Source organism: Nyctibius grandis, chromosome 4 (assembly GCF_013368605.1).
Source record: "Nyctibius grandis isolate bNycGra1 chromosome 4, bNycGra1.pri, whole genome shotgun sequence".
In the NCBI taxonomy this organism is placed as follows: Eukaryota; Metazoa; Chordata; class Aves; order Nyctibiiformes; family Nyctibiidae; genus Nyctibius; species Nyctibius grandis.
Genome location: NC_090661.1, coordinates 73,442,062 through 73,455,802, shown reverse-complemented (window position 1 = coordinate 73,455,802; position 13,741 = coordinate 73,442,062). Strand labels below are relative to the sequence as shown.

General features: G+C 38.1%; 1 protein-coding gene across 4 annotated transcripts in view; it reads left to right on the top strand.

The window, feature by feature from the left end:
• Positions 1–13,741, top strand: part of GRID1 (glutamate ionotropic receptor delta type subunit 1) — a 609,362-nt gene that overhangs the window by 570,350 nt on the left and 25,271 nt on the right. For all 4 annotated transcript variants that reach the window (XM_068398113.1, XM_068398110.1, XM_068398112.1 and 1 more), the window contains one exon: positions 10,658–10,853. In XM_068398113.1, coding sequence (XP_068254214.1) covers positions 10,658–10,853 — 196 coding nt within the window. The remainder of the gene's footprint in view (positions 1–10,657; positions 10,854–13,741) is intronic.

The following is a 13,741-nucleotide window of genomic DNA, read 5'->3' as shown; positions in this document are numbered from 1 at the left end:
AAAAAAATGCTTTTGGTTTTCTAGGTCCTGAAAGAGCTCTTGCTGACATTGTAACAGCTGCTTATAATTTCTTTTTATAGTTCCTCATGTTAAGGTAGTTTGCATCTATGTCTTTGATACAGTCTCTTGCAGGAATTGCCAGCCCTTCTATTGTCCTTTAAATCAATTTCCTAAGACACTTTCTCTTCCAATTCCTGAAGTCTGTTGAGGCCTGGTCTTTTGAAATCCATTATTTTTATGCTGTTACTCTTGTGCTTTTTTTTTCCTCAGGATAGTGAGCTCCATCATCTTGCAAACACTTTTAATCTGGTTACTTTTCGCTTTGACATTTTCATTCAAATCTAAAATAGCCATTCCCCTTATAAATGTCTCCATGATAGAAGGTCATTCTTTCTCACACCTTAAACTCTTAACACCTTAAATGATATAGAGGGTGGTATTTCATCTTCTGAAATAAAAGTTGTCCCAATACATTCTAAAATGTTTATAGACCATCTTGCCATGAGGTGGAAAACTCTCAACTTGCCATTTAAAGAAAAGGCTTTAATAATGGAATATCCTCATAAGGAGATTTAGAAACTATTCCTGATGATGTAAAAAAAAAAAAAAAAAAGAAAAAGAAAAAACCCAGCAAAACACTTTTTCAATAGATGAAGGTTATGGGTGTTTAGAGGGGAAAGGAGCTGGGGGTTCTTGGTTTCCCTGGAAACTAAGATGCTACTGTTGATTACCATGAGGGCTTTCCTACTAGTTCTTAGTTCCCGTGTTGGAAAAGCTTTTCTAGAGGGAAAGAAAACTTCTCTGCAAAAAGTACTGTGTTGCTAAGGGAAGGATTGCATATGTTCTTTTCACTTCCTGGGTTCATCTGCCTTACTGAGCAACGTTCTTTTCTGCACGCGTGCCCCCATATAATATAATACAGGAGCGTTTCCAGACTCATCTGGAGATGAGGGAGAGAATGGTGTTGCTGTAGAAAAGCTATTTTGATACAGCTGCCAAAGTTCCATTAAAAGAAATGTAATCACATGCACTAAAGTTGTTTGCCTTCTAAACCATTAAAAACAGCCTAGGAGAATAAGCCACTGATTTATTTTAATTGATTTATGAATAGTCATATCTATCTAAAAAACAATAGAAAACCATCATTCAGAATGGGATGGATGTTAACTACTATGTTTCTTTCATATGGCAGTAATGCAATTTCCAAGCTCATATTTCAAGGTATGTAATTAGGCTACCCAATAAAATAATTAATCTCAATATAAGGAACAGCTAGTTGGTTTTGATGTGGTGCTGTCAGTGTTTCTAGTATGAGGTTCAGTATTCAGGCGAGACTCGTGTTCCAGAGTTAGGAGAGAGAGGCAAAAGGGTAAGGTCTGTTTTTCTGTTTACCTCATTGTACATCTGGATGAGGTGGGAAGTATAGCATATAGCAAGTGCTTGCAGTCTGGGTCCTCTGAGAAACAGGCAAGTGGGAGTCCAGACTTTAAAATAGGTATATGTAATGCATGCACTTTAGACATCAGTAATAACTGGTGAAGGCTATATGTGCTTTCGGTATTAATGAATAGCCCTATGTTTTGATTTCCCAGGAGTACCCAGCACATGTTCTAGCAATCAAGATGCCTCTTCAGAGCCCTTCTGTTTTGTTCTCTTCTTTCTGGCAGAATCGATAGCTTCTGCTTTACTCCCTGCGGTAAGGGAAGGGTGTGAAGCTGTTTTCCAGCGTCACTTTGTACCTCTGACAGATCTGAGCCGTGTGAATTCATCCAGCCTCTCCACCCCAGCTATGAGACTGCTGCCACTGGTGCAGGCAGCAGTCCAGAGCTTTCCGCACCGAGATCCTCATTTTCGCACCATGAGACAGCTCGTGATAAATCAAAAATTAATAAAGAGTTGAGTAGGACCTTATCCCACACTGGGATTTCATGGACTTTAATGGAACTACTCACAGTATAATGATATCCTAACAGTCATGGTACAAAGTACCACTTGCCCTGAGTAAGGACTTTATAAGCCAGCACCAAGATGCCAAGCTTATCCATTCCCCACTCTATTTAATTAAAAAGCTACTCTTTGTCATCTGAGTGCAAACCAGAATGGCAGTGGTATCAGTACTTATAATACCAGTTAAGAAGGAAGAAAGCAATTTCTTCCCTCTCGATCTTAATCATTAATCTTCATTAGGACTTTTAGCTTCTGAATGTGAGTGGTAGAAGACATCAGCGTAGCAAACAATTTAAAGTGCATCTGCATAAATAATAGAGGTAGTTTGTTATTTTCATTGTAGGTAAAAGCGTGTCAGTCGCCAGATGTGTTTGATTCAGACAATATGATTTTCATGCCAACTTTATGATATGTTTGATTTAGGTGAAGTGACTAAAACCTGCTGTTGGGACTGAGTTGCTGTTAAACACCAGCTGCAGTTTTTATTTTAATTAATAATTTAAGGAGTAGAATACCTTGCTTTAATTAACATGTTAACCCTTCAAGCTACTCAGAGAAAGGTCACAATGGCAAAGTGTTTTAAAAGTAAAGCAAGAAAATAACCAGAAGTAGACCAAATGATATATTTCTTTCCCCTAAACATGCTACAAGCTATTGAGATGTCTTCACCTTTTCTTCTTTGCATTTTAGTTTCCTCTTCACTGTTGAATGGAATATGGAGTGGATCCAGCTTTGAGATGCAAATCCTCTGAAACTAGCTTCCATCACTACCACTATTAATGGAGTTATTTGTTATGCTTTTGTTGTTTTTTAAAAACATTTTCAAGCAAAGTAATCATAACATCTACTGTAAGGACCATCATGGTTTCTTTACCATATGATAACAATGCAGAAAATATAGGACATTCAGAAAGAAAAGTTTTATTACAATTAAGCGATCAAAAAAACCCCTAGTTAATGGAAAGATCAGCAATCTAAATGACTTATGCTCTTGCTGCTTGGAGGTTTGGAGAAGAGGAGGGTTGGAAATATAGTTAGAAACATTCGACTGGCAATCAGGAGATGTTTAGCATATTTCTAGCTGTTTAACAGATTTCTTTATGGGTGGTGCTGGAGCAGAGCCAGTGTCAGCTCTAGGCAAAATGAACTTCTACAATACAGGGACAAGTCAAGTCACACTCGTGCAGATCACTGCAGATGACTGGAGTTGCCAAGGTAGTCCTGAGGGCATCGTTTAGAAATAGCAATGGATAGGAATAATCAGAGGTCTAATTTTGTTTACAGAAGAACCTGTTTCACTGATGATGATGAGAATCCAGTTTGATTTTTGGATCCAAATGTGAGTCTTCACAGCCAGAAAAACTATTTAGTCTTTTTTTTTGAAAATGGGCATGTTTCCTAAATAAACCACTGGAAGATACTAGGAAGTTCTGTGAGCAATGGGACACAGCCTATTTGTATGGAATTTTGTTCTACATTCTCCACACTTTGACTTTAGCAAAAATGTTGCAGATTGTTCTGAGATCAGTAAAGCAAAAGTGAGATCTCAAGTGATGGTAATAGAGCATATTCTGCTGCATCTCAGACTCTTAGAAAGTGCACAAAGCTTACAAATGTTTTGCCAATACAATGTGTGCAGCTAGTAATTAATTACTATTAAAATCACAAACGTGACAGTGTATCATTTATTAATAGCTCGACTGTCTCTGCATTTCAGTGGGTATACATACTGTTTGTTCCCTTCTTTTAAAACTTAATCATGCTGTAGCTCTGCAGGGACAGAGTCCCAGTGAAAACATTCAATCTGCAGTGAAACCGTTGCTATATCGGGAGCGTAGAAGACAGTTTAGTTTTCCTGTCTTTCCCTTTGCATGCAGGAACTGAGGCTAGTGGAAGTCGTTTCAAAGAAATGAAATCATTGTACAAGTGGCTGTACAAGTTCTGTACTTCTAGTACTTTGTGTACCTATTATTTGGCTAATTTTTTTGCTTTTTTCTTCCTCTTTATACTTTTGTCTCCTATCCTGGAGACCCTTGAGTATGTGCTTTTGTGTGCATTAGTAGTTTCACTGATCTCAGCAGTACTGGTCTACCTGTTAGGTATGCTAGGTACCATAAAAAAAGAAATTTCTTTGGGGCAGCAGGAGAGAGAGGGTCCTGATCCATCACACGTGGCACAAGGGGCATGTAGCAAACCCTCTTCTTCTGTGGCAGAAATAAAGCTGGCTTTAGCTTCCTTCCTCCAGTAAATCCACAACTGGATGCTATATTTTTCTTTTGGTTGCACCTAATGTAGGGCAGTGAGTCCCAGTCCTGACAAGGGCTCATAGATGCCACCACACTGGCAGCAATGACCATTACCATCATGAAACAGCTGCTGCAGTGCCGTTACCTGCTGAGGAGTTCAGTCACTGTTTGTTTTAACTGTAGTAAAGGTATGTAGTTGACATGGCAACATGTTCTGTGACACATGCCAACTGATTGGTTTTTCCACTGGAGGAAAGTCCCTGCTTCTTTGAAATCGTGTGTAGCAGCTGTTCCTGCGCCACTGATGATGACAAGCGCATACATAGCCGTAACTGTCTGCACTGTTTTTCTCATTCCGTGATCTGGAAATGTTTAGTCCTGGTGTGAAGGGCTGCAACTCTATTGATTCAGTGCAGTTTAATCTGTCAATGCTTATGGCTTCCCTTGTAGAAACTCCCATGAGGCTTTTTTGGTTAAGGCTTTTGTTTAGAGTAAAGAGGATGGTATTTTTCATGGACAGATGATGAAATGAGTTTTATATGAACTATAGAATGATATATTTGCTAGTGAAGGACTTGATCTTGCAAAGTGTGTACTAAGCATGCAAGTACTGCTGCTTTCTACTGGACTCCAGTAGAAGCTGATCCTGCAAAGCTTTCTTGGCTTCCAAGTCCATCTCTCAGTGGGTGGACTGATGTGTGGTCACCAACAATAAACACCATTTTCTCATTTGTTCTCATTGTCTTGGCAAATACATGGAGGGTTGTGAGCAATTTTATGTCTCAAAATGTGAACACTTTTCTGCAGTTCACAGTAGGCAGAACTTTCTTTCAACTCATTGCTTTCCACTGGTGATAACTTTATCAAATAAATCTCTTTTAAGATAGGATTTTATATTCTAGGTTTCAGCCCATAGGTATTTCTTGGGCTTATACTGGTGATGTAAGGCTGTCAAATCAATTCAGGTACTTTTATTTTTACTTAGAAGTTTAGTGGGATTACTTTTTTCCCAATGTGAAAATCACATATTTCCCTCCCATATATCCTGTTCAGAAAACAGTTATAGTTAGGAACTGCACTTATATTTAATTCTGTAGATGTCATGAGCTCCTAGCTTTTGAAAAAAAAAAAAGAAGTTTAAAAGAAAATAAAGTAGCTTCAAGGTATTTAAAAATAGAAATTTAGGGTTTGTGCCATATGTTTTATGTATGCATAATTAAGGCTTCATTTAGGTAGAGCAGCTTAAAAAGTCTCATCATCTCTGGGATGCTTTATCTTGATGGCAGCCATCACCTAAAACATTATGCTCCATTGAGCAAAAATCTCGGGGTACTGGCTTCCTTAGGTGAAAGAAGAACATAGCTTTCTCTGCCAAATATGGAAAAAGCAGTAAATTTATTTTACTGTCTGTATATGACTTAGGGATTAATATTAATTAAGAAAATTAATTAATTTTAGTTGAGACGAATTATTTATATTGTATTGTTTGACAAAATATACGTAGTGCTGTGAAGGGAGAGGTTACTCCGAAGCATGCTCACAATGCAGAAGAACGAGGGTAAAGAGCTGGTCACTACTTCTGTGACTAACCTTAAGCTTTATTATTCCTAATGTAGATTCCATATGTAGATGAATGAACAAGAACTAAGCATGGAAAATCTTGCATCATTTTTAAATAACACTGTGGATTCAGAAACTGCTGAAATATTATTTTCCCATAAGTAACAGCAGACTGGAAAAATACCCAGTTTTACAGTATCAGAACACGGGCGGTTGTGAATGCTAACGAGAAACTACCTCTAAATCAAGGAGCTGTCAGGATTTTCCCATTATAGTTTCTCTAAGGCTGAAGTCAAGATAAAATGCTACGGTTATTACTGTAATGTAAAAGACCAGTACTGCATGACACTGCGGTGCCAGCTGATTGCCTTGTTTAGTCATAGACTTTACACACAGGAGTCCAGATGTGCAGCTTGATACAAACTTTTTAAAAAATGAATGGTAAGGATGAGGGAAATCTAGATAAGTATTTTTTGCCTTTTTTCCTTGTTCCTTTGTTTAAAGACCACCTTTATATTAAAAAAAGAAATTAAAGTTGCTATGAAAAGAAAGAAAATCTCATTTTTTAAATTTAGAAATGATAGGAGCCTGTTTCCTTTTTTTTTAATACTTTGATCACACCTGATCATTCTGATGACTCCAGTTGAGTTAATTGATCCACAGTTACTTTAAAACACCTAGTGACAGGTTTACTCTGTCACTTAGACAAGATTTGTTCATATTATTCATCCAGAAAGTCTTGGATTATTCATCCAGAAAGTCTTTACTCTTCCAGGGTAAAATAAAACTATACTGGCAGCACATTTTTACTCTAGGTATCTACAGCTACACAAATCTTTTACTAGTAAGAAAACATCTCCAAAATGTGTAACTTAACCAGTATTGTTATTCTGTCAATTATTTCTAGAGGTCTAATTATAAATGCTAGTACAGCTATTGCCTGAGTGTTTATTCTGCAGCATACGGTTTACGTCAATATGTTTCCAAAAAATAAAACAAGCGGAGAGTCTAGTTTTCAATTTCCAGTTGACTGGAAATTATGTATCAATTGTTGTATTTATCTAGCAGGCATAACTATGTGCGTTAAATATTATGGCTGGTAATACAGTTTTAAAAGACACAGGTTTTTTTAGATTGACCACAGATACATTTACTTAAATCAATTGGTTTACATGTACTTGCCTATTATAGCAATCACACAATGGATGTATTTATCTACAAATTGAAGTTCGGCTCCTATAACTGTAAGTGAGGAACATTGGCTTTTTCTGCTTTACTGGCTTTATCTTTAATCACACTTACAGAGAGTCCGTAATGGGTTGTGAGATCCAATAATTGAGGTGGTAAGGTTAATGGGGCATCGTGCTATGCTACACATTTTTGTTGCAAATAATTTTATATATAAAATGCATGGAATCTTCGCCATAGGAAAGTGAGCCAAGACTTTGAGTGGCTAAAGAAGGTGGGCCCAGCTAATGGCTTGTTGCAAAAATAAGGTCTAATAATGATGAGAGCAGCTGCCTTTAAAGAATGACACAATTGTAAGATACAACCAGTATCTGAAATGTGGCAGTGAATGATTTTGTCTAGTGATGGCAGATCTGAGGGAGTTAAAATGATAATAGTTAAAGCCTGAATTTGTGATTATCTTAATCCATCCTGTAAAAGCCAGGAGATACTAATCTCCATTCAGTGTCTTTTATGTACGTGACTGTAGACGCTGTGCCCAGATCTTTTGATCACTTCCCTGGTTATGGAGATGCTAAGCATTGCCTCTGCTTTCAGTGCAGAAAAACAGTACACAGACATTTTTTATACCAAGTAAGAACAGTGGTCTAGACCATTCCCCGTCAGGATAATTTCTGAGATAGATTTTTGGCGAAGTGGTTCATTTGGTAAAGGCATAAGTTTGTTTTTTCACTCAAACAGTCACCATCCTTCTGAATTTATGCTACAGGAACCCATCATAAGCTTGGTTACCTACTGTGACCCTCACTGTGTCCTTTGGTGATCATCTGTCTCTCTCACAAGATATTTCCAATGGCGGTACAGCATGGAGGATTTCCTGTGGCATTGGCTGTTCGTATAATACATCAAATGGGGCACTGCGAGAAGGGCACACGCAATCCTTAGGACACACAATACTCCATATTCCCTCTTCCAAGGAAATTCTGCCAGCTAAAGGGGCAGCAGTTGTCTTACAACACCCAGGCTAAGGCTGTGCTTCCCTCCCTCCCTGCCACCAGTGCTTATTATCTGTTTATTGGTCCAGCAAAGCACTTGGTTTAAACCCCAAATTTGCTCACTGTGCCCCGTGATGTTTAGAGAAGTGAAGAAAATGTGCTGCTTGAAAAGCAAGATGTACTGTGCTTTTGTATAGTACTGGTTGTCAATAAAATGTAATTTCACTAAAAGTACTGATTGTCAATAAAGTACAATTTAGCTAAAACAAAAGGCACATTTCTGACAAAAAATCTTCCACAGCCATAGAGGCAGTAGAAGTGATCCAGAAAATACTGACATTATTAAAACTGCAGGTTTAATTTTTTTTAATATCTAAACTCTCATGTTCAAACTTTCAAACAGAATGGCAGCGTGAGCAGTAGGCATTTGTAAAGTTATCAGCTGAGAGGTGTGTTAAAGAACATTAGCTAAACATGTTTCTGCTACTGTGCTTCTACCAAACATGCACTCCTACACACGCTGAAATCCATATGCCAAACCTGGTGTGAAAAAGGTTGCCACAGGAACCCTCCTGTGTGTATTGAGTACCTTTCTTTGTCATTTGCATGTAGAATAGACAGAAATGTGTCTTTTAACAGCCAGATAATCCATCCCCAGGATGTAAGCAATTCCACGGGATATGATGAAACTTATTTTAAAAAATAAAGAAGGAACTAAATGTAGCATGTAATCATTTGGATCAAGACTGGAGGAAAAATGGTCCTGTTCAATGAAGTGTACAGGAAACATTTAGGAGACCAGAATATAACTTTTTGGATTGTTCAACAGAGAGAGAAGTAAAACCAACACGTATTCTCTCATTTTTCATTAGAATTTTGAATTTCCAGCAACCTCCAGGGTGTTCATTTTGTCCTTATCAAAGTGCCATATACAGAGCTAGGGAAATAACAGGAGGTTTGGAGTTTGATGTAACTCCCAGAGTTAACCCAAATCCACGAGTGTGCAATGCATATAGCGAAAAACTGTTCACACAGTCTTACTTAAAGCTGCTTAACAGCTTAAAATGATAAAAAAGCCCTTAACGCAATTTAAGAACTTAAACCACTTAAACTGTTCGAAGCAGCTTGGGAGTCTGAAGAGTTTTGGCGGGGTGGGAGAAGCATCCCTGCTGAGCTGCAGCTCTGGGGCCAGAGCTGGCAGGCTCCCACACGGTGTGTCCAGGCAAAGGGGCCCTTTTGGAGCCAAGCTTGGGAGGCCTGCAGGTGACATGATGGAGAAGATGGAAGAGTTTTCTACATATTTTTGTATACTACTGTGTATATGCCCAGATTGCTTTGCTTTAAATAGTGTTGCAGGGAATCTTACAGGGATGTGAGGTGTAAGCAGTGGCATCCCCCCAGTGAAACAGGGAAGAGGGTGGCAGAAAAATATTGTCTATGACAAGTCTTCAGCTGTGGAAAACAGCTTCAGCTCATGGGCCAAGGGAAGGCTCCTCAAGAGCATTGTGAAGAAATATTCTGCAAGAGCTGCAAGGCAAAATGTTTTGCTTTTGTGGCTCCAGGAGTTGGAGGCAGGTGGGAGGTGGCATGAGTGGGCCTTTCAGATGTTTTGAGGAGGTTTTTTTTTGTTCTGAAAGACTGTTTTGGGGAAAAAGAAATGGGGGGGAGGCAAGGAGGGTCGCTTTAATTTGACTGATCTCAAACAGTGTTAGTTGGTCATATTAGAGGCATGTCGTTGTTATCATGTGAAGTTATACATTTATAAAACATAAAATAAACCATTTTTATGAGATCCAGTTTGGTGTCTGCTGCCGCATGTGGTGGTCAATGGTTGAATGTGTTTGTGTGTGTGTATGCTCAGATGAAAAAAATGGTGACACTGTACAGAAGCGATACGTTGAGGACAAAGGAAGGAGGCACAGGAATGGGAATGAACGTCTGAAGGTGGAAAACAGCTAGGATGCTGCTTCTGATGGCAGTGACGCCACCTTAAATGTTTTGAAGCTTGTCCTGGTTTCCATTGATGCAAGCAGTGATTTACACCTTTCTGTGCAGCAAAGGCTGTAAAACAGGAGTGAATTGCATTCTGTACAATTTGAAAATAAATGGTGCATTCACAGCCACTCATGTGGAGGCCCATTTACACTTCCAGAGTGTTATGATGAGTAAATGAAAGTTAGGCCTGTGTGTGAATGACAAATGCCTGTTTTACCAGAGGCTATGAAGAGAGAGAGAGACTTGGTGGAAATTGGAAGCAAGACTTTTATTTGTGTGTTTAAAACAGTCGTATTGATTTGGAATCAGATGGAGTACTGGTGTAACTGCAAACTAATCCCACTGAATTCTGCAAGTTATTTCTGGTGATGCTGATGGGGCTTGAAGTTTATATTTATAATCTGAGATTTTCCTGTGCTCAATTAAGTCTTTATTGCACTACATTCTTGTGCAAACTTGGCATCGTAATGTTTAACATGAATGTTATCTGTCAAAAAAAAATCTTTACTGGGGTGAAAAAGAGCTCAGGTATAGTTAAATTCATATGATCTCAATACAATTAAATTACTCCTTGGTTCTCTTTTACGATGAGGAAAGAGATATGCAAGTGTTACTTGGTGAGGGTAAATGCTTTCCGTCTAATGACAGACATAGAAACCATTTAATGAGTGAAATCTTGGTAACAGACTACATAATACTAATATCTCAATATCGCTTGAATTTCAGAACATTTCAGGATCTGTCCAAACAAATGGATATATCTTACGGTACAGTCAGGGATTCAGCAGTGTATGAATACTTTAAAGCAAAAGGGACAAACCCGTTGGAGCAGGATAACACATTTGCTGAACTGTGGAGGACTATCAGTAAGAATAATGGGGCAGATAATTGTGTATCGAACCCTTCTGAAGGCATCAGGAAGGTAAGACTGGATCACAGGGGTTTTCATTTAATTTTTATGCTGTATCAATGTTGTTTGCATGGAGATAATAATGTTAAGTCACAGAAAAGCAATTACACAGTCATTTAAAAAAAATCCCTATATAAAGTTCCTTTTAGTAACTCGATGGCAGATAAGAATTATATTTTGGGGTCATGGTTTTGAGTTTAAGAACCTTAGCTCTGCCTAAGTCTTCAGTATGTAAGTCCTTCATTGGATCTAGCTGTAAGGTTTCTAAATTTCTTGGGAGCTCCGATAATACCATTTTGAATGTCATTCTTTACATTATCCAGGTACTGACTCTTGTCTTTTGCTCATTTGAGTGGTTTTTTTTTCCTGAGTTGGTGGACTGAATGTATTGGAAACATGAGTAAGAATCAAGGAATTCAGTTAACATATACTAATTTCTCTTAGAACAGAAATTTAATGCAAGATTTTATTTGTTTATTCCAAACTTTAAGAAGTGCATATACTCTTTCACATGTCACCGTGCTTTCACCTAACTTTTATTTCTGTCAGATATGACTACACATTTTTTTGGTGAAACTGAGCATTGATGTGGGATTCAAGGACTGATATATAATAGCTTGGGATCCTACATCTTTGTGCTGAGTCCTGTGATAAACAGCTCTAGTTCAGATCACACAAATACAAACGTCCACACTTTCTTGCTCTTAGTCTGCCTCTCTTCTCTGCTTCCCATCTTGTAGCTTAGCAAAAATAGACAGTAAATAATATCAAACCACATGTGTCCAGGAGTGTTACAGCAGAAGGGATGCAGAAGTAGCCAAAGAAAGTTTAATGTGCTGTTCCTTTAGTGAAAAGTGTCCCCTTAATTTGTCAATTGATTTTTTTCACAAAACAAGCTAACAGCTATTATTAACGTAGTGATTGCTTTTTCCGAGTTACTCTGTTGTCAGTGAAACACTGATTCTGAATAAATATATTAGTAGTTCTTTATGCTTTTGTAAGTGGGAAATAATAAAAATAGTTGGGGCTTGGGTTTCTTCTTTGAAACCTTTTCTGAACAGTCAGAGGGAAAGCATCCAAAATTTACTGGCTTTGATAGTGCCATAAGGGGAGCTGAGCACAGGCCATCCCATTTCCCAAATCAAAGTCTTTTAACATAAGATTCCCAACTGTTAGTGTGACTTTTGGACAAAATCCTTATACAAACACTCCTGTGTCTTCCCAGCGCAGGAGTATTTAGTCAATAGTTTTGGTTCACCTTGCCTTTTCTCCCATCTCCCAGCTGAGCTTTCCTAACGCCCTCTGCGCTCTGCTCAAATAGCCTTTTCTTCCTTGGTACAAGGTAGAGCTCTGGCAATAGCAGTCTGCAGAGTGTTGATTTTTTTTATCTGCTCAGTATTTTATGAAAAGGAGGCCTCTATTTTGAGAGACTTTGTTAGCATTTAAAGGAGGTAGAAATGGAGACATTAAGTATTTTTGGAAACATTAAGTATTTTTATATGTACCCTAGCATTAAAACCAATAATAAAACAGTTTACCTTAGAAAAATGCACAGTATTTTACTTTTTTTTTCTTTTTTACCATTCTTATGTCAGTAGATGCTCTTTAGCCATGAGATTGTAAATACTCTTATCCTGTAAGCCTGCTGCATGCTGCCATTTATGATAGTTAGATTTGCCTAAGCCAGAAATGTAACTGTAGATTGGCAGGCTGTTTAGAATACCAATTACATTGTCTGTATGGAACTGGCAGCTCCATCCTATCTATGTGATAATAACTTTTCATATTAAGTTTGATTTCAGTATTATAGGATGATTTTTATATAACTTGATCAGCTCATTCAATTAACGTCAACAATAACCAAATTTACTTCAGTCCCCAAAGCTGACCGAGGCTGCTATTTGATTAGACACCTACATAAACTGGGCTTAATATTTAATAACATTGTCAACTAAGCTGTTGTGTTTATAGTTTAAATGTTGTTTTTTCGTAGCTCATTGAGCCCTTTGAATAAACAGACAAGTTTTCCATGTCAAGTATTATGGCTAGAAATTCTGTTGTTTTCTAAAGAAGAATTGATGTCAGCCAAGGAAATGGGACTTCCCATCCATAAACACATATGGCTGCATGAAGGAGATGTAAATGTGCCCTAAAAATGTATTTTATAGGAAATGGGAAATCTAAATCTCTCTGGCATAAAAAGATCCCTAAAACATTATTCTGAATGAGGACTTTCCTAACACAGTGCAAAAAAAAAAAAAAAAAATCACTACTACCCTTTCTCCCCTCCTTCCCCTTTTCATTTTCTTCAGACAGCATCACAGTTCAGATGCAGTTACACATGCCACTCCAATGCAAAACAGGAGAGTGCTGCTTATTTATGGTGCAGGCAGGTAATTCAGATGTTTGTGTCTATTCCATTTACCTCTCTCCATTTCCCAGAGATTTTCCTACTCCCTTTGACTGCCTAAAACCAAAAGAGTAATAGTGGAAGAAAGTCCTGAAAGCTCTTGTGGCGTTTGGTTGCCATGGCAGAGGTCCCTTTTCAGACACAGCACAGTCCCTGTAGCCACAGTGACCATCTCCCATTGTCAAGGCACAGCTTTTGCAACACTGGTAGAGCCATGAAAAGGGCATTAATGCACTGCAAAGTCACGTAAGCGACAGAAGGATGCTTCAGAGCTGGAGGGGAAAGTTGCTTTTGTTGTACTCCCAAGGCAATTGAAAGTGGTCATTGCAGATGGAAAACATCCTCCTATTCATAAATGTCTCTACACAGCATAAGAGGAAGTTACCAAGTCACCAGTCCATACAAAATGCTATTTTCCCACTATATTCTGGTACTATAACAGACGAGGATTGACTAACGCTGTCATATGGAAAGTTTCTCTCTGGGTCAA